Here is a 21,488-nt window from a genome sequence, read left to right as displayed (position 1 = left end):
CCTTGCTTGATGGCTGGGAAGAATTCATGCAAATGATTCTCTTCTGCTAACAGGGGAGGCCAAGTCTCGCTAGCTGAGAGCTTCAGGGAAGGACTGTGCTACAGTGTTCAGAATCGTGATGTGAGAACAGGCTGCTATTAAAACGATGCTTAATGGTTCATACCGTAGACCTTATTTGCTCTGTTTTAATTGCAGCTAGAGAACAATCTGCTTTAACACCTCAGGCTATATTAAACTACACTCCTTAGCACATTGCTTCATGTCAGGTGGTCATCTTCAAGAACTTTCTTAAAGTCCAGTGGATTGATTTAAACAGCTTTGGATAACCATGACCTGGATAACTGAGAACCTACACAGATGTCACATACTTATATCTTCTTGTGTTGCAAAAAAAAAAAAATAAAAAAAAATAGAAAAATAAAAAAATCAATCAAACAGTAATCTAATAGTCAAAGTAAAGGAATGGCAGAAAAGTCAGAGTTAAAATTTGACCCACTGGACCATCGGTCATCATCCAAAACCTACAATCCTTGAAGAAAATCTGCGTTTTATGTGCGCAGGCTACTTTTTCATCCAACTCACTCACCTGCCCTTTATTCAACTCTGAGGACACACAACTCTATAAAAAAGTTTAAATTAGCCTGAAGGACGATGATAGGGAAAATTTTAATGCAGCTTTGAAGGAAGAAAACCAGACTGTGTGGAGGCTCACAATCATCCAGAGAAGACTTAGCCATTTGGTGGATTGATGGGGCTTTACTATGCCACATTGGGCCAAATAAGATTTAATAGGCCTCGTTTGTCATTGACCAATTCCTAGGAAGTCAACGAGACATGAAAGAAAGGTGGACTGTGTTCGACTGTGTTGGTGACGGTGGTAGAGGCATTTTTTTTCTTCCTAATTTGACTTTCCTCTTGAACTCATGAAGCAGATCCTTAGGATTTTCAAATTTTTAAGCCAATCTGACCGTGAGAACTGATCTGAAAGGGTCTCTCTGTTTACTTGTGCCTTGGACACAGACCATAAAAAGACAAGCCGGTGAGCCCATCTGCCTCCAATGCTGAACTCATCATCTCTCACTGTGTGCTCTCACACAAAAGGCAGATAGCATGCAGACTCCATATGTTAGGACTGGACAGATGCAACAGTCCATAAATCTGATTTTGCATATTTCGCAAGTATGTTTGCATCTTATGTGCATCAATATGTGTTGCATAGTGTTTGTATTTGCTTCTGTCCTTCTGTTAACAATAAGTACCTGTGTATGAACTGGTTCTCCTCCAGATAGTGGCAGCCCTTGGCAATGTCTCTAGCCACATTGAGAAGGTCCACCATAGTCAGGCTGGACGGGTGCTCCTGATTCCATAGAGAAGAGACACAACATTAATCAATATTTCAAAGGCAGATCTGGAGCAACAGAGGGAGGAAACATGACTGATCTAACTCGGATCATAGTGTTTTCAATTTTGGGACACAGTGAGAGGAACAGACGTGGCAACGGTGCTCAGCGACTATGTGCAATAGAGCATGAAGCAGCAGTGTCTCACCAGCCGTGGCCTCGTCTCCCTCAGGAAACTCTTTAAATCTCCTCCGGTCATCAGCTCCAGCAAGATGAACCTGGGCATCGCCTGTAGGCTGACCCCTACACAACGCACTATGTTCTGGTGGCTGAACTTACTGTGGGATCACAAACACACGGGAGATGTGCATCAGACAGGGCTTTGGTACAGTTTGAGGAATAATTTCTGTTTGTTTAAATGCAACACATATCGAATACATTGTCTCCTTAGGATGCATTGTTGAAAAGGCCCACCAGAAGATACTTTGTGGCGGCAGTGGCTCAGCGGTAGAGCAGACGTCTTAAAACCAGATAACACCCAGACATCGGCGTTTCGATTCCCGCTCACGCCAGACATCCTCGGAGTGAGAACTGACATTGGGAGATGTCAGCTCACCTCCCGACCACTGCTGAGGTGCCCTTGAGCAAGGCGCCGTCCCCCCTACAAGCTGGTCATTTGGGATGCACCCCGAAGTCGCGACCCATCACTCTGCTTCCCCATGTACTAACGGTTGTTGTTGTACTAATTGCATGCCTACAGGCCTATAGTGTGTTGTGTTTGTTCAGGGGCCTGTACACTACATTGTATGAATGGTTTGACATATGTGCATGTACAAGTATAAAGACAATTTCCCCATAGGGAATCAATATAGTTGACTTTTTTTCTTTCATTTCTATTATATTGTATTTGTCCAATCAGAACATAGATGCTTGTGGTTCTCACCTGATGATTAGCGCCTCCATGAGGAAGTCCAGTTCATCCTGCTCAGAGCAAACCTCAGGGAGGGTCTGTAGGAAAAAGAAAAAGTAATGCATGCTTTACATATAGTATATTTTAGCATGTGTTTTCATGCAGCTCAACAGTTCGTAAACAGAATGCAACATGGTGCTTGCACTGTAAAGGCTATAACTGCAACACAGCAAAGAAAAACATGACTGATCAAAACCACTTGTTTTCAACATAATGTTGAAATCAAATCTCCTTCCAAGTCTTCTTGAGGTCTTTGGGTCAAAACTCACCTTGACTGCCACTTGCAGTGGACTCGGTTCACCCGGTATCCCCACTGCCAGCCCTTCATAGACTTCGCCAAAAGCACCATGACCCAGACCCCTTTAGACACAAACACATTTGACATCTGATATTACAGGTCATAAGCTGAAACATTGACACACAGGTTCCTACAAGAGCACAGTTGTTTAAATTCAGAATAGAGCAATCAGCACCAGGGCAGCAGGTTCTGAAAAAACCCTGAATCCACACTTACTGAATTGAATACTAGGTGAGGAAATGAGAGCTGCGAAACAAAATCAAGAAAAGCGATTCAAGCAAAAACCCTGGCGGAGATGCCAATCAGTATTCCAATGAGCAGTTTATCTAGTTTTCAGCCCACAGAGGGAAAAGCACTTTCTGGGTGATGTCAGAGTGTAAAGTGATGAAATTTAGCACCAAATTTTAGTTCAGATTTTCCCCTTTGAGGCTATTTCACTTGATTTATAACTTGCATAAATGCAGATATGGGTAAATATTCATGAGTCCACAAGAAAAAGGATTTATCTCAGAGATTAAGAACCAGAATGATAAACTGATGAACTATAAACACATGAAAGATGTATTAAAAATTGAAAAGACTACAGCAAAAATCACATCTCAGCCACTAGGATAACTGCATTGGACCCATACGCTGTGAGACTTTAATATTTAACAGTTTATTTAACACACCAGGTTTATTTAAGTAGGGAGCCTAATGGATTTCCATTGCAATTAACAGTTAACTGTGTTGCAGTTGCCTCGGAAATAGTTAGTTTTATGATGCTGTATTTGCCACAGATTTAGATGGGTTTTCTTGCAGATATAAAGTGACCTTTGACACCATCTTTCACCTGGTGAGGGAGATATTTCGCCGTGGCACCTCCTTCAGGTCGTTGACCGTGGCCGTCTTGCCGGCAAAGCAGTAGTTGGGGTTGTAGTCGGTCATGATGGTGGAGGCCCTCAGCTTACTGAGTTTACAGTCGGGGCTCTGCAGCTCCAGTTGGATGGACTGCAGCTCTGTGTGTTTCCGCCGGTACACTGGTGAGACGAGGGATTCCATCCACATCTTAAAAACTTTTATAGTTATTATTTCTCTAAAGACCTTCTGAATCTTATGAAGCAGAATTCCTTTGTGTCTGCGAAATATTGACTTTGCTATTTCAAAATTAAACCCTAGACATACAAATACAGACTACAGATGTACTGTACAGACATAATGCAGCGCATTTTGTTCAACCTCCTTCCTTTACAGAGTCAACACACTCAATGCAGTCCAATGTAAAAAGATGCAGTTTTTTTTTCTTTGTCTTCCAAAAACACACATTGTAATGCTGGAAGGCTTGACGGGGGCTGAGTGCACATTAGTCCACAGTGAGAATATGTATGTCGGGGAGTTATTTATTTACCAAGGGTTGTCTAATGTACGAGGGCTGTCAGCCACCGGCTGAGTAGCCATCCATCATTAACACGTTTCATCCATCACACTCGCGTCGTCTGATGAGCGTAGGTGTGAGTCTGGATGTATTGTTGGTCTGTGTGGGTGTATGCGGAGGAGATGATGGCTCTATGAGTGCATATGTCTGGCTGTAATAGCCTGGAAGCAGACAGATGTCTGCGCCGACCGTGAAGCTCACTTACAGTTCTGAGAATGGTCTGCTAATGACTAGCGGGACTAGACCAGACTCTATGTGTCAGAGAGGGAACATGTGTCTATTGTGCAAACAGAAGAATGAAACACTCATGAAATGTAAATCCACTTCATTTTTCCCACTTTTTCCATTTCCGCTGCCCCCGCCAAGCATCTGCCTATTTGTCTTAACTGCTAGCAGAATAGCGGAAAAATGAAGGGACAGGCTTTCATGAAACTTGATGGGAGAGTCGGACATGTGACAGAGAAGGTGCTTTAAATTGCAGTGTGGACCTGAATAAATTGGCAGAGTCAGGAAAGGGTTCTAGTTTTTTTTTTTTTTAAAGAATCAATCTTACCCATACATAATGGGATGATTTATCATGTGTGGAAATGTCTCTATTTGAATAATACTGGACTAATCCAGCGGTTCTCCATGACTATATTGGTCATTTGATTTCGTTGTGAGTAGAGCCAATTTGACGAGATATACATCAGCCCTCTTCAGATTAATCTCTGGACACACAGCCTGGCTGGGACACTTTGTTTCAGACACATGTTGACTTAAATGCTCACATCAGATTTGATAATCTTGGTCAGTCATCATTCCAAGTAAGTTGTGTAAAGTTCTAGTGTGAATACACCTGTCGTCCAAAACAGCAGGCATGTGCATATTGATCATTGTAAATGAGAAATAGTTGAGCAAAGGTTAAATTAAAAAATCCTGAAGGTTCAAAATAAACATGATGTGAATTCCTCCGTCTTATGTTTCCTGCTGAGCAGATAAAGGATTCTGAAGGTAGATTGTGTGAAAAGTCACGACTCATTTGTATTCCAATAATTTGCAGTCTCTTATCCTGGTGTGTCGGCACAATAAGACATGTTTGATACGTACTGATCATGACCCCTGACACGGCCAGCAGCAGGGCGGCGATGAGGGCTGAGGTGCCCACAGACAGACCCAACGCCAGGTGGGAGAGTGACGGCGGGGGAGGCAGCAGAGTCCCCTCTGCAAGACAAGGGGAAACAACATCATTCCACAGTTGTTATCTTCCCCAGAGGAGTATTAACATTCACTTCACCGCACTGATCCCCAGCTTAATTAATGATGTGAAAGCGATGACACAACAGAGCTTAGCATAGCGGCGGCGTCCGGCGCATGTCAATTCCTTTTCAGTGGCGAGGGGGAGATCTTATTTCACTTGTCCAAGCTGAGAAACAAATTATGCACACCAGGAGAGACCACATTAAGACAGTGACCTTGTGTGACTTCACATCACAGGATTATTTACTGCTTGTCATCACTGAGAACAGGTTTGCAAACCCTCTCACAAAGTCATTAAGACATTTCTGAGATGACAATAGCGCCACTACTTGGCTTCAAATTATCTAGTTACAATCTGCCATATGAATTAATTTCAGATATATATTCATATACTCATTATTCTACTGAGATCAAAAATCCTAATTGAAAAGGCAGCTCCAGATCCGTGGGGTTTGTCTACATTACTTTGCTCCAGCAGCAGAAGAAATGACACAACTGATTTTTTCTCCAAGGTTGACATGCTCTAATGTGCAGAGAGGGCATTAGAGCCAATAAGCCCTTTATCTAATGTGATCACACAAAATCCACTGTACAATGTCAAAACATTAGGTGAGGCCTTCTATCCGAAAAGCCTTTGACATGATGAGATAAAGAAAGTTTATCTGAGTTCAACACAAAGATAATTAAATTTAAAAAAAAATCAAAAAAAATCAAAGAACAGGACTTGATATCAGCCAGAGGTGGAATAGTGTCATTATCAGGCTATCTTATCCTACAGATTAATAGAAACTACAAATGATTAAGATGCTATTTAAAAACCTTTCCTCAGATAAAGATTTAATAAAGAGCAGAGCCTTCCAGGCTCAATTACTTTTGGAGATCCATTTTTTATCTGTTCACTGAGTCACAGTGTGTTACAGGTACGATCACAATCAGCTCACTTCAGCTTCAGCACGGGATTCTTCCCACTTCATGGAAAGCAGTGGCAGTGTGTGTGTGTGTGTGTGTGTGTGTGTGTGTGTGTGTGTGTGTGTGTGTGTGTGTGTGTGTGTGTGTGTGTGTGTGTGTGTGTTTGTGTGAAGAACTCAGTGTCACACCTGTAGAGTTAATGCAGGACACGCCGTCTGATGCTAGGATTAGGTCATCCTCGCAGAAGCACACGATGGTGTCCATGATCTCGTGGCATTCCCCACTCTTGCAGTGGCTGCAGTTCTGCACTGGACTAATGATCACCTCGCCATCACCCTCCATAGCTACAGGCACACACACACACGCACACACACACACACACACGCACGCACGCACGCACGCACGCACGCACGCACGCACGCACGCACGCACGCACGCACACACACACACACACACACACACACACACACACACACACACACACACACACACACACACACACACACACACACACACACACACACACACACACACACACAGAAACACACTGTGATTAGATATACAGTATCCGGGATGTCTTCCAGTAAAATTAGCCGCAGTGTGGTGTAATTTACAAGACATGATCCTGATTATACGAAGCATGAGAGGCCTTTATGGGTTTACACCTAACAGCATTCACATGAAACATATCTGCGGCAAGGATTCCTCAGTCATTACGTCCTTCTACTCTGAGGATTTTCAGTTATCGACAGCAAAAACAAAATAGAAGTGCAGTCTGATTATTGGGCATGTGTCTCCAAGGATATCAGATAATGGAGTTTTGTATGTGAAGCCCTGGTTCACAGCGCAGTCACAAACATTCTGAGCTTTATATGTGTGGAAGATGCTGTAGATGCGAGGATGGAGCTCAAGTTCATCTGTTATATAACATGAAGTCCTGTTCAAATTATTTATACGTATGTGTGATGATATGTTTCAAATATACAGAGAGAACATTTGCTGCTGCTACTGTTAGTGTTCTGTTACATCCGAAACGCAGGAGATGAATCGAGCTGCGGCTGCTCCTCGTGTCCTATGAAGGGCTGTGAGCTAGCACGTTAGCATTTCAGCTAACTCCAACTACTCTGGATGGATTCTAACTTTGCGTATGTTAGTCAAACCTTTCAGCTTTCATACTGCTTCACTACATTTCATAATTTAGATTTGGAGCCATCAGCTCCAGTCAGTTCAGTTTGTGGATGTTTGTTCTGTTCATTTACTGCAGGATCAGGTTTTGTCTCTTTATTCTGTACTTTGCTTAATAAGTATGGACAGGTAAATCCTACTAAAAACGCTTTTAGATGCAGAATATATCAGGAGCTGAAGAGCAGATGTTTCCTGTGTGATCCCAGCCAATATTTCAACAGTTTTGCTGAACGCTCCTTCAGGCCACTTTCTGATGGACTTTACAAATATTTAGAGGGCCTTCTGTCTGAACCTTTTGTCTGATAATATGAATTATCCAAAAACTGCCCCAAAGCTAGACATAAATCTCTAAACAGATAATTCAGCTTGTAATTCACATTAGTAATAGATTTTCTGATATCCTTGCCCCACATGTGAGAAAAGTAATGTTCTGTTTGCAGCTGTCTTGATGCCAGATGACTAAATCTGTGAATGCATACAAATTATTTTGGTATGTTTAATTTTATGTGGAGTTTCATTTGCGATACCGTAATACGCATAAGTCAGCGGATAAAATGATACAAGATATGCCTCACAGCAAGAAGATGATGGGCTCTAAACCACCTGACGTGGAAGCTTTCGGTTCTCTCTGGGTGCTCTTTCTACCAAACATGTGCATCAGAGGTGAATTAGTAACTCCAAATTGCTTGTAGGCATGGATGCCAGATTGATAAATTGTTTTCTTTTCTACGCGTTGATCCTGTGATGAACTGGCAGCGTGTCCAGGGTATGTCATCTTGCCCATGCAACTTCTCCTTACGACCCCAGAGAAGAAATAGATGATGCAGGAACACCCACATACAGTACCAATATAATTTCATCATTCTGTAGACATGTTTGTCTGCATCCATCGCCATATAACATAAGGAGGAGCACCTGCAATTTATCTGTCGGGCTCATGTTGAAGAGAGCGTTGCAACCGAGGATCAAATGAAACAAGCACTGATGGGAAGTCACGGCTCCTGATGTGAATTTAAATAAATAAAAAATTCAACGGGTGAGTGAACAGAATACTTTGTAAAATGTATAAAATAACCACATATATTCTCACTGCACACTCTTTATGTGTGAGGAAGACACACTACTGCTCTTACATTTGGTTGCCGGCCACCCTTATGCTGTGCAGGTGTTGTTCCTCCTTTCCTCATTGGTTGTGGATTAAGGGGCTTTAACAGAATCTTTTTTTAAATAATGTTTTTACGTTCTCAGCGCACGCCGCGTAGCAGTAAGTCATCATTTTCTTTTTTCATTTGAGCTCCAGAATTGGCCTGTGCTGCTCAAGCTGAGACATAAATTACCCACGTAGAAATCTGTAATTACAGCTTCAAACCATGACTGCCCTTCAAGTTGACCTTTACACAGAAACCATTATTCAACGTTCTTATGTGTATTCTATGTAGGTATTCCATCCTATGTGTTGAGAGCGATTTACTGTAGCCCCTCTGGTGTTTCAGAAATTATAAATCATGTCATGTCTTTCACTGTCTAGTCTCAGGAAGGAACAGGAAGATAAACCCTTTATTCAGAGGACCTTAAAGGGAGCTATAGATAATGTGGACCATAAATGGTGTTTGTCTTTATTATCTGTTATAAAATGTCTAATTTTTTGCGGTGGGGCTATGGAAAAGAGCACATTGTGAAGAACACAAGTTGGCCTGGGCAGAGGGCGATGACTTGAACATGGGAAATAGTTAAAACAGTGAACATGAGGTCACGTTTGGATGGACGCTTCACAACCCAGTCCAGAGAGTTTGGGAAATGTAAAATGGGCCCAAAGGATACCTGATCGTTTTACGAATTATAATTTCAATGGTTTGAGACACGCAAGTTTTTGTCTTCTTTGAGGATGAAATTCATTCTTTAGTATTTTCCTGTAAATGAACAGAGGAAAGGTGATGAAAAATTGAGTGGTGTCATTGAGCAATGTTTTACCAGAAAGCCTCACCTCTCTTCAAGCTCAAGAGATATCAGTATGCAATTTACCACAGCTTGATAGAGAGCTTTTTAAAAAGCACTTCACTTCTCCTAGTTTCCCCTTTGCTCTGTTTTCTCTACGAAGCAAGTAAAGAGACAAAGCTCCATGATCAACAAGCTCATTACTGACATTTTCAGGCAGACTGTTTTCAGTAGAAGCTTAGTTCAAATGTAGAGGAGGATTGGAGTCATCAGGACAACAAGACTCTTCTCTGTCTTTAGCAGTTTAATTCTCATCATTCACAACAAGCCTATATTGTCCTTAATAAATCCAAATACTCTGAAAGGCAAACCCAGATGTACATAACTTCAAGTGTCAGTCACAAACACTACAAACAGCTGTGACATGGCTTGCTTGAAAGTTGCTGCTACCCGCTGACTGGCTTGTCTCTGTTTCTGAACACCTCTTATCCTGTCAGCGTACCTTTCAGAGGATAGAGGAAGGGCAGTCCCTCGGGGCCAAGGAAAGACGTGCCATCGTCACCGTCGTGTTTGGGGTTGTCATCAATGGAGGTGTTACCACCTAGACGTAAGATTGAAAGAATGGAAGCAAATCATTTCCCATCACCCTGAGAGAAACAAGGATCGTGTCACTCTTTTAATCCTTACCCACATCACTCCTACCAGCCTGTGAACTTTCTCATGTAAATAATGTAAATTTGCTTCGTTTATTGTTATCAAGACTATCAAGACCTGGATAACTGAGAACCTACAAAGACATTATCAACACAGGCTGACACGTTCTGATGCTGTTTGAAAAACATGCTGATTTAAAGGACCCCCACACACACACACACACAAACATCTATAGAATGTACAACACCTGAGGTGCATCTGAGCTGTACCTGACACCACAGACTGTTTATTTATACAACTCTACCAGAAACACGGTCTCTTGGACTAACCTCTGTAACCTCCGCCGCCACCACCGGACATGCAGCCGCCCCCACCGCCCCCAAAGCCTCCACGGGTCTGCCAGAACTTCTGACATGCCTGCCCTCCCTGGCCTCCCAGCACCAGCGGTCTGCCGCCTTGACTGATGGGAGCGCTGTCATTCCAGCCTCCACCTCCACCTGTCAGGAAACACAGGAGTTAGAACAGCGTGCCTTATGGCACACACACCAGGAAGAAACATTTCTCTTTTCATAACTAGAATGGTTTTGATCCATTTTGGTTAAGCTGTCTTACTAGTGTTAAATGTCTCAAGAAATGCTTTCTATGGAAAAAGAGTACTGTTGTTTTATCCTTCACTTTTTGCACCTGTGATAGCGGTGCATAATTGATTTGATGGTTATGACTCCCTGATGAGCCTTAATCCCACTCAGTTTACCTTCTGCTCTTCTACATCCTGAAGATCCAGGATGTACATCCTGAAGATCCAGGAAAAACCTTGCTCAGAGATTTTATCTCCACAAAGAGACCTCAGTCTTTTAAATCCAGAGGTGTTTGTCATCTCCATGGTAGAAAAACAAATTTACCACAAAACACATTCCTGAAGCACCATTCTAATTTAATTTAGCCTATGGTGTTATTGGGATTGTTGTTGTGATTCTTTGACAACATTAAATAAACTGCAAACAACAAAAAAACACAGACTAAAAGCAATCAGAAGCGATCAATGGCTGAGTTCAGAAAAGTGTTCCATGTTCAACAACATTTTTTCCTCTCTGCAATAAAATTAGATGCTGAAAATATTGAATGATTCTCTAACAAACTAAACAGTTGTTTTTGTATTATTATGCTGATACTGAAACACTATTTTTTATAGCCTTCTTTATTGAAAGATTTTTAAAAGAACACATAAAACACAACTTGCATTCTGATTACGGGCTAATTTTTAAAAAAGTTTTGTACAGCAATCTCAATTAAGACAGAGTAAATCAAAATGCATTTTTATTTTCTCTTGAAAACTGATGTAGTGAATATTATTCATTAATTAATTTTGTACTGTCTGACTCATATGATCATTACCTCGGTTTCTGTCTAAATGACAAACATGTACATTGGAAACAAAACTCGAATTAGTTTTAAAGAATCAAGCCATAAATACAGAAAGTGAAATGTCCATAAAACATTTCATGTATTATAAAGTCATATCATACTCTGTGCATTCTCTGGCCTCCACTTGTAAACTTTTAGCTGCATTTCATCATTCTGTCCTTACAATCAGGGATGCCCTCAGAAGGCAGTGTTATTTACCGCAGGAGAAATATGGATGGCCGTTTTCGGCAGTGACAACTCAACAGAGCTGCTGTCTGTTTATCTACAATGCAGTTCTTTGCAAATGACCTGGGCATCTTTAATATTTTCTCAAACTACCAATGATCCTCCCCAGAATATTTGGTCCTCAAAAAACACAATGTAATAACAAGCACTGGGAAACCAGAGCGACAATTCTGCTCCACACAAGTATTAAGAAAATTCCGTCTGATCCCTTTATATCAATTACACTATTTTCAGAAAGTGTGTTTGCATGCTTCTGCTGTAGCGCCATCCATCCATTCATCCATCCATCCATCCATCCATCCATCCATCCATCCATCCATCCATCCAACCATCCATTCATCCATTTTCTTGTAGACGAGGTTATTGCAATCGTGTTGTTCACAAGGGCTTACCGCGTTGTGGGTCATGGCTCATGCTGAAGCCTATCCCAGCTGGCTACGGGAATATATATTCAATCCTACACCCACCTCATCCGCTGTCGCGGGTTGCTGGAGCCTATTCCAGCCGACTGAGGGCGTGAGGCAGGGTACACTCCATGTGCGACATCAGTGCACCGTGGAGCCACAAGCATTCATGCACACACACACTCACGCCTATTGTCAATTTGGAATGGCCAATTAGCCTGAAGCGCATATGTTTTGTAGGTGGGGGAAAGCCGGAGAACCCAGAGAGAACCCACGCAGACCTGGGGGGAACATGCAAACTCAAACCCGGAATCACCTTGCTGTGCCACGACAGCACCACCAACTGCACCAATGTGCCAATTTGTTATTGGGTAATAAACTTGCAAACATACTGTCCTGTACTTTAGAGTCACACTGCTAGCAGTCAAATATTTATGTAAATTTGGCAAACTGAATGCGTTCTGTACTGTACAGGAGTACGGCATGGAGGAGATTGAGTGACAATGCCCTACAGCCAGTCAGGACTGTTGTACACTCCAAGTACAACAGCACAATGTGCTGGGGTAAAAAATGCAAAATTTGCACTAAAAGTTGTTAATGAGGTTCATAGGGCCTACCAGTAGCCTAGAAAAGAATTAGGCCTGTTGATTGCTTATTTTTTCATGATTTAAAAAACCCCATGGTCTCTCGGGTTTTTTGTCAAATCACATAAACATATATAAAAACTTAAAAGATAGAACATATTACAGATAATAAAGTCAGCCCTTCCATATTCCAGAACTTTATTCGATTTAATTTTGTTGTTTGTTTTCCACCTGTGAGTGCAGGGAGACACAAACAAAACAGAACTCCCATCTCGCCTGCCAGTGAGAAACCCTCCAAGACATGCTGAATATTTCACTCTTTATCCACACAGTTTCCTCTAAAGTAAACCTCTGGCTTTGTGAAGATGTGAAAATCAATATCTGATGTTTTCTGGGCTCTTCACAACTCTGAGCAGATGAATAATGGAACTCAAAGTGAGCATTAATGAAGCGTCGCAGTTTCAGAAGAGAGCGTGCAGGTCTGCCTAGCAATGAAAGGCAAGAAAGTGCTTCATATGAATTATAGAAGAAGGGTCAAGATGTGTTTTGTTTTTGCCAAAATCAAACACTAGTGCACAGAGGTGGAATATCTATGAAACCTATGCGTTAAAACAGAAGCAAACACCAGGATAAATGAGGTGTTCGAAGGTACAGGTAGAAATGCAAATGAACACTTCAGGCTAGATATTACTTTGGTGCATGTAGAGGGAAACGGGGTAGACACAGCCTTTCTCGCGATGGATTAGAAGAAGATAAGTCAAACTCACTGCAGTCCTGTGACGTTTCATAATCATGTTCTCAGTTCTAGCCTGTCTCTCTTCAGCCACTCTCCCTCCTACTACATCTTACTCTCTTATCAAGCTCTGTCATTGACACGCATCACATTTCAATATTTTACTATCTTGCACATAAACATTATTGACAACCAATCATCTTCACAAAGGTAAATGGTACTAACACATACAGGATATCAGTGCTGTGTGAAAAATACCTGCAGCGTTTGACTTTCCGTTACGTCCTGGTTGGCTGGGGTGATAGTCCATCTGCTCTAGCTGGGTTTCTGATTGGCTGCTATAGCCCCGGCCGCCTCCCCCAGCAGCGACAATAAGGGGTATGTGCTGGTCCTTGTCCATCTGGGTCAATTTTGTTCACAGTTAGATCTTTGCAGAAGCTTAGCACTCATTGGCTTTCTAACTCAGCTGAGAGAATTAACACCATCTCAGCAAATGACTGAAACACTGATCACAAGGCTGCAACATCCCGCGACATCCTTGAATTCAAAATTTTACCCTGATCTACTTTTATAGGTCAGGGTCATTTAATAAAAGACCCATGAGCCAACATGTAACTAGTGCATTCTACACTGACTGGCCAAAAAAAAAAAGTCACCATCACAAAAAGTCACACCCTCTCATATTTTGTTGGACTGCATTTAGCTTTGATTACAGCATGTATTAACAGGGATATTGTTTTGATGAGTAAATGCAATATCACAAGAGTTATTTCCATCAAGTGATGCAATGTTTTTTCATATGCCCGTGCCTTTGGAGAAGAAATAATCCACTTACAGAATAACCTGGTCATTCAGTATATGCAGGTAATCAGCTGATCTCATTCTTTGAACACACACTGTTACTGAACCTAGACCTGACCTGAACGGGCATATTCCAAGATGACAATGTCAGGATTCATTGCGCTAAAATTGTGATGGAGGGGTTCAGGAAGCATGAGACATCATTTTCACACATGGATTGGCCACCACAGAGTCCAGACCTTAAACTTGTTGAGATTCTTTGAAAGAAGAACCTCAATGAGTGCTGGTGATGGCTTTCCATAGTGGTCAGACCCCATCATCATAAATGCAAGATCTTGATTAAAAATATGGAAAAATATCGCATCACTGGATGGAAATAACTTCTGTGATATTGCATTAACTCATCAAAACAATATCCCAGTAATGCATGCTGTAATCAAAGCTAAATGCAGTCCAACAACAGATGAGAGGGTGTGACTTTTTTGGATGGCGACTTTTTTTTTGGCCAGGCAGTGTATTTGTCATGAGGTTTCAGATGTGTGTCTGAGAAGGTAAACCATTGAAAATCTTTCTTTCTTTCTTTCATTCTGTCTAAATTTTTTAATTGTATTTCCTTTCATTTATTGGTGTTTAGTGTTTTTGAAGTTTCATCTAATGAAAAATTGTAAAATGTTCTAAATGTGATTAAAGTGTTTTTGCAAAAATAAAAAAAATAAAATAAAAAAATCTTTCTTTCTTTCTTTCTTTCTTTCTCTTTCGCACCTAAACTAAGTGAAACTTAGCTAACCTAAGCTAAACTTGTCCAAAATAAATCACTAATTAAACAAAAATAAATTAAACTGAGCTAGCTTAAGCTGAACTTATTCAACCTAAATGATGACATTAAACCAAACTAAGCTAAACAAACATTTTCTTTTTTTTTTTTTTTTACTAAAATAAGACTAAAACTGCCAAATCTGACAGGCTAAAGTCAATATAAGCTGAAGAAAACAAAATTTAGCTAAGCGAAATTAAGATAAACCAGATTAATTTTAAGCAAGCAAAGCTAAACTAAGATAAAGTCATCTGAGCAATCAACTAAACTAAACTAAACTAAACTAAACTAAACTAAACTAAACTAAACTAAACTAAACTAATAAATAACTGAAAAAAATTACAAACTGAGCCAAAAATTGCAGAAGAAATTATATACTGTGTCTTTTATGAGCTAAATTATAGCTACACTTCAAGTGTCGTATTTTCTTCCTTTGAGTAAACAGCTGTCCTTACAGTATATGTACATACATATAGCATATTTACAACTTGCTCATGCTAATTTGTTGTGACATTGACCTATTCCACTTTCTGTATTACTAAATGTTTGCTCCCTCAATGACTCACTTATGACATATCGTCCACTCTGCTCATGATTATAGTGCTGACGTGGCCAGAAGAGCATGTTGGCTTGCACACTGCAAAATTCAGCAGGACATGGTGTTTTGGCATACTGCATCTGATACGCTGTGAACTGTCACATATTTTTCTGGCATGTTAAATAGTGTTGGTATGCTTTCTGAAGCACAACATATTTCTCAACTAGTCTTGATCACTCGGCCAAGAAAGATTCAAGCATGAGTGAGACTAATGGCTGATGGTATTAATCTTCTCATCTTAATCTGAAAGAAGGAAAACTCATGTATTTCTCAAAATGCCAAACTGTTCATTAATGAAAACTAGTGGAACATTAGACTTTCAGTCAGCTAATCTGTTCAGGGATGAGGGTAGAGACAACAAAATAAATGTGCACTCTCAGCTCCAGTACTTCTAGATCATTGCAGTAATAAGTAACGGCAGGACCCAAATATTAATTTAATGATATAAATAGCAGAATGATAGAGATGACTAACATATCAACACCCCAAAGCCTGCTCTGATATGTATTGCATTTTTACGGATACAGAAAAGGGACCGATTTTATATGTACAGTATGTTATGCAACTTAAAATCCCTCTAAATCACTTGCTTTCAGTGACCAGTATAAACTACCCCCTGTCCCTGAATGGGTTCCCTGGGAACTTCTCACCTTGAACACACAGGTGGCCCCTCCTCCTCCACCACCACCTCCTTTTACTTGAGTTTTATTCAGCATTGGGCCACTCTGTTCCTTGCAGATCTTGTTCAGCATTCCATTGGACTGCAAGAAACAAGAGATCATTTAATGTTTAAGTTATCTAGCTCTTTATGAGAAAGCTAGGTCACTGCCAAGATTTTACTATCATAAAAATGAGAAACCATTTTTGTTTTACAGTGAAGAATTCACATTGATAGGTGAATAACACATGTCTGTAAGCAATTCATACATTTATATGTTGTTAAATTATAGGTGGAAATAATTTAAATATTTAGATTACTGTTGATGATCTAGGCAGATTTTATCTGAGCTTGTTGCTACATGATTGACCTTCATCAATAAAGCCAATTACTTTGCTGCTGTCTTTAAATATGAATTCATGTTAGCTTCACCGGGTTATCAATCGTCACCACCATACACTGGACAGTTAGGTGGTCACCTAAGCTCCACATTTTTGGAAGACGTATAGAAGACGTCAACTGTGCCACTGAGTATACTGTATATTCATCTTTGCATTTATCCATTTTTGTACATGGAAACAGCTTCTTCTTCTAGCAGATGCAGGGACTTCTCTGCTGCTGAGCTTTGGTGAATTGATGCGTCTACCTCCTGTGTGCCAGCATGCTGATCTACATGCAGCCAGTCTTGCTCTGAGAGGGAGGGCAGACATTTACTCCCCTTCCTTTGTCTCAAAGCACGCTCTGAAACACTAACAGTTGGTCATTGTTCCCTCTTGTCTGACACCAGCACTGAGAAATGGGACGTTAATGACTATGATTGACAGGTAGGGTTGGTAAATCTGGTCTTTGAGAATCTTCCTAACTTGCATGGACCTGTGAATTTGTGTGTGCACAGGAGTGAGTGAGACACTCCTGGAGAGGGTGACATGGGGAAGGAGAAGTGTGAGAAAACAACACAAATCACTTCAGAATGTCCAGTTGGAGAGAGCCTCCATTTGGCAGTCTAGGAAAATAACAGGATCCTTAAATGACTTCCAGTCTCATTTTGAAACAGGCCAGTCCCTCTTTGCTGTCGGAGCAATTCAAGACCTACCGTTAAAAACTAATAACTGTGTGACAGCACTGAGGAGGCCTGCATGCTAAGCAACACATTCTGACTTCATTCTGAAAATACAGCAAGCGAGTGCTTCATGTCCTAGAATAACTGATGAGGTACAACTCTGGTTCCAAGAACCAGAGTCCACAACACTCCGTACCTGTATTTTATTTTATTATGTGTTGTTTATATGTACTATTCTTATTTCTGATAAGTATAGTGGAATAGTACTTTTGTACTTACAGTAGTAATGGCATTTAAATTACCTGAAATGTGATTACAAATTGAAATTTAATAAATAAAGACTTATAAAATAACCTGTCTGAGCCAATTGTGTTCATATGTTGAGGACTACCTGTATAAGTCAGAATAGTCCATCTGTCCATCCATTGACTGATGGATCTCAATCTTCTTCTTCTTTTCCTTTCGGCTTTTCCCTTCAGGGGTCGGCAGAGCGAATCAATTGCCTCCATCTAATCCTGTCTTCTGCATCCTCTTCTCTCACACCAACTACCTTTGTGTCCTCTTTCACTACATCCATAAACCTTCTCTTTGGTCTTCCTCTAGGCCTCCTGCCTGGCAGTTCAAAACTCAGCATCCTTCTACCAATATATTCCCTATCTCTCCTCTGGACAAGTCCAAACCATCTCAGTCTGGCCTCTGACTTTATCTCTAAAACCTCTAACATGTGCTGTCCCTCTGATGTATTCATTCCTGATCCTATCCTTCCTGGTCACTCCCATAAATAACCTCAGCATCTTCATCTCTGCTACCTCCAGCTCTGCCTCCTGTCTTTTCCTCAGTGACACTGTCTCTAGACCAAACAACATCGCTGGTCTCACCACAGTTTTGTACACCTTTCCTTTCATTTTAGCTGAAACTCTTCTATCACACATCACACCTGACACTTTCCTCCACCCGTTCCATCCTGCCAGAACACGCATCTTCACCTCTTTTCCACACTCTCCATTGCTCTGGACTGTTGACCCTAAGTACTTAAAATCCTCCACCTTCTTGATCTCTTCTCCCTGTAACCTCACTCTTCCACTTGGGTCCCTCTCGTTCACACACATGTACTCTGTCTTACTGCGGCTAATCTTCATTCCTCTCCTTTCCAGGACAAACCTCCACCTCTCTCGCTTCTCCTCCACCTCTTCCCTGCTCTCAATACAGATCACAATGTCATCTGCAAACATCATAGTCCATGGAGATTCCTGTCTAACCTCGTCTGTCAGCCTGTCCATCACCATAGCGAACAAGAAGGGGCTCAGAGCTGATCCCTGATGCAGTCCCACCTCCACCTTGAATTCCTCTGTCACACCTACCACCAGTGTCTTACAGTACTCATACATGTCCTGCACTGCTCTTACCTACTTCTCTGCCACTCCAGATTTCTTCATACAATACCACAGTTCCTCTCCGGGCACCCTGTCATAAGCTTTCTCCAGATCTACAAAAACACAATGCAGCTCCTTCTGGCCTTCTCTGTACTTCTCTATCAACATCCTCAAAGCAAATACTGCATCTGTAGTACTCTTTTTTGGCATGAAACCATACTGCTGCTCACAAATGTTCACTTCTGCCATTAGTCTAGCTTCCACTACTCTTTCCCATAACTTCATTGTATGGCTCATCAGCTTTATTCCTCTGTAGTTGCGACAACTCTGCATGTCTCCCTTGTTCTTAAAAATGGGCACCAGCACACTTCTCCTCCATTCCTCACGAATCTTCTCACTATCTAAGATCCTGTTGAACAACCCAGTCAGAAACTCTACTGCCAGCTCTCCTAGACACTTCCAAACCTCTACAGGTATATCATCAGGACCGACTGCCTTTCCACTCTTCATCCTCTTCAATGCCCTCCTCCCTTCATCCTGACTAATCTTTGCTACATCCTGGTCCACAACAGTCACCTCTTCTAGTCTTTGTTCTCTCTCATTTTCCACATTCATTAACTCTTCAAAGTACTCTTTCCATCTTCCCATCACACTACTGGCACTTGTCAATAGACTTCCGTCCCTATCCTTAATCACCCTAACCTACTGCACGTCCTTCCCATCTCTGTCTCTCTGTCTTGCCAACCGGTATAGATCAGTCTCTCCCTTCTTACTGTCCAAACTAGCATACAAGTCATCATAAGCTTCTTGTTTGGCCTTTGCTACCTCTACCTTCACCTTACGCTGCATCTCCTTGTACTCCTGTCTACTCTCCTCAGTTCTTTCAGTGTCTCACTTCCTCTTAGCTAACCTCTTTCTCTGTAAACACTCCTGTACCTCCTCATTCCACCACCAAGTCTCCTTATCTACTTTCCTTCCAGATGACACACCAAGTGCTCTCCTACCTGTCTCCCTGATCACATTAGCTGTAGTTGTCCAGTCATCTGGAAGCACCTCCTTGCCACCCAGAGCCTGTCTTAACTCCTTCCTAAAAATCATCCAACACTCTTCCTTTTTTAGCTTCCACCATTTCGTCTTCTGCTCTGCCTTTGCGCTCTTCATCTTCCTCACCACCAGAGTCATCCTACACACCACCATCCTATGCTGTTTGGCTACACTCTCATCTTCCACTACTTTGCAGTCACTGATCTCCTTCAGGTTACACCGTGCACTCAAGATGTAGTCTACCTGTGTGCTCCTACCTTCACTCTTATAGGTCACCCTATGTGCCTGCCTCTTCTCGAAGAAAGTATTCACTACAACCATTTCCATCCTTTTTGCAAAGTCAACTACCATCTGTCCTTCTGCGTTCCTCTCCTGGATACCAAACCTGCCCATCACTTCCTCATCACCTCTGTTTCCTGCACCAACATGTCCATTGAAGTCTGCACCAATGACAACTCTCTCACTTCTAGGCATGCTCTGCATCACTTCATCAAAGTTCAACCAGAGTTTTTCCTTCTCTTCCAGCTCACATACTACCTGTGGAGCATACCCACTAACAACATTGAACATCACACCTTCAATTTCTAGACTCATTACTCTATCTGACACTCTTTTTACCTCCAGGACATTCCTAACAAACTTGTCCTTCAAGATAACTCCTACTCCATTTTTCTTCTTATCTACACCATGATAGAACAACTTGAACCCTAATCCTAAACTTCTGGCCTTGCTACCTTTCCACCTGGTCTCCTGGACACACAGTATGTCTACCTTCCTCCTCTGCATCATGTCAACCAACTCTACCTTTTCCTGTCATAGTTCCAACATTCAACGTCCCTACTCTCAGTCCTATACTCTTGGTGCTCCTCTTCTCTTTCTTCGTGCGAACACACTTTCCTCCTCTCCTTCTTCGACCAACAGTAATCCAATTTCCACCGGCGCCCTGTAGGTCAACAGCGCTGATGGCGGTCGTTGACCGATCCTCGACCGATCCGGTATGGAAGTCATAGGTTTGATTTGCATCTTTGATTTGGCAAAAATTTTACGCCAGATGCCCTTCCTGACGTAACCCTCTGTATTTATCCGGGCTTCGGACCGGCACAATAAGACACTGGCTTGTGCCCTCTTGCGGCTACATTACTGATGGATCTCAATGATCCTTATTTATACAAGCATGTTTTAGGGTGTGATTTGTTCTCTTAAAGCAGTGGTCCCCAACCCCCGGGCCGCGGACCGGTAGCGGTCTGTAGGTCATTTGATACCGGGCCGCACAGAAAGAAAAAATAATTTACATCCGTTTTATTTATTTCAGAGTCTGAAAGATGTTTTATTTTGAAAAGTGACGTCTGTGCGGAATGACGCACAGACGATTGCATGCGTCTGTCTTGCTTGACAGGTCTTGGTCATGTGACAGGTTACCCCTAAATTAAGTGCCCACAATTGCGCCAGTGCTCTGGATTAAAGTCAGGGCAGATTATCCCGAGATCACCCAAAAAGTATCGATAACCCTGCTTCCATTTCCATCCTTTTTTATGCTTTATAAAACATCTATGTCTGAATTTTTGTGGGCTTGGAACGGATTAGGGCATTTGCATGGAAAACGTGTCTCTACTTACGTAATTTTCTACTTACGTCATTTCTTTCGGAACCAATTAACTTCGTAAGTAGAGGTACCACTGTATTTCAAAATAAACCTCATCAGTGCAGTCACTTGAATCGAGTTTGTAATATAATTATTTCTTACAATTATTTCGTTTACAAATATGTTGATTATCAATTCATGAAAAAAAGTTTTTTTTTATTGTCTGTTGATGTCTGCATTTTA

General features: G+C 41.5%; 1 protein-coding gene across 1 annotated transcript in view; it reads right to left on the bottom strand.

Moving 5' to 3' along the window:
• alk (ALK receptor tyrosine kinase) overlaps positions 1-21,488 on the bottom strand; it is a 394,873-nt gene that overhangs the window by 12,460 nt on the left and 360,925 nt on the right. Inside the window, exons 14-24 of the mRNA XM_068338207.1 lie at positions 16,179-16,289; positions 13,574-13,715; positions 10,274-10,441; positions 9,793-9,891; positions 6,359-6,514; positions 5,112-5,225; positions 3,441-3,627; positions 2,580-2,670; positions 2,284-2,348; positions 1,549-1,678; positions 1,260-1,357 (exon numbers count right to left, since the gene is read on the bottom strand). Of these exons, the coding sequence (XP_068194308.1) occupies positions 1,260-1,357; positions 1,549-1,678; positions 2,284-2,348; positions 2,580-2,670; positions 3,441-3,627; positions 5,112-5,225; positions 6,359-6,514; positions 9,793-9,891; positions 10,274-10,441; positions 13,574-13,715; positions 16,179-16,289 (1,361 nt within the window). The remainder of the gene's footprint in view (positions 1-1,259; positions 1,358-1,548; positions 1,679-2,283; positions 2,349-2,579; positions 2,671-3,440; positions 3,628-5,111; positions 5,226-6,358; positions 6,515-9,792; positions 9,892-10,273; positions 10,442-13,573; positions 13,716-16,178; positions 16,290-21,488) is intronic.

This window comes from Antennarius striatus, chromosome 17 (genome assembly GCF_040054535.1).
Source record: "Antennarius striatus isolate MH-2024 chromosome 17, ASM4005453v1, whole genome shotgun sequence".
Classification (NCBI taxonomy): domain Eukaryota; kingdom Metazoa; phylum Chordata; class Actinopteri; order Lophiiformes; family Antennariidae; genus Antennarius; species Antennarius striatus.
This window is presented reverse-complemented; position numbering and strand designations above follow the sequence as displayed.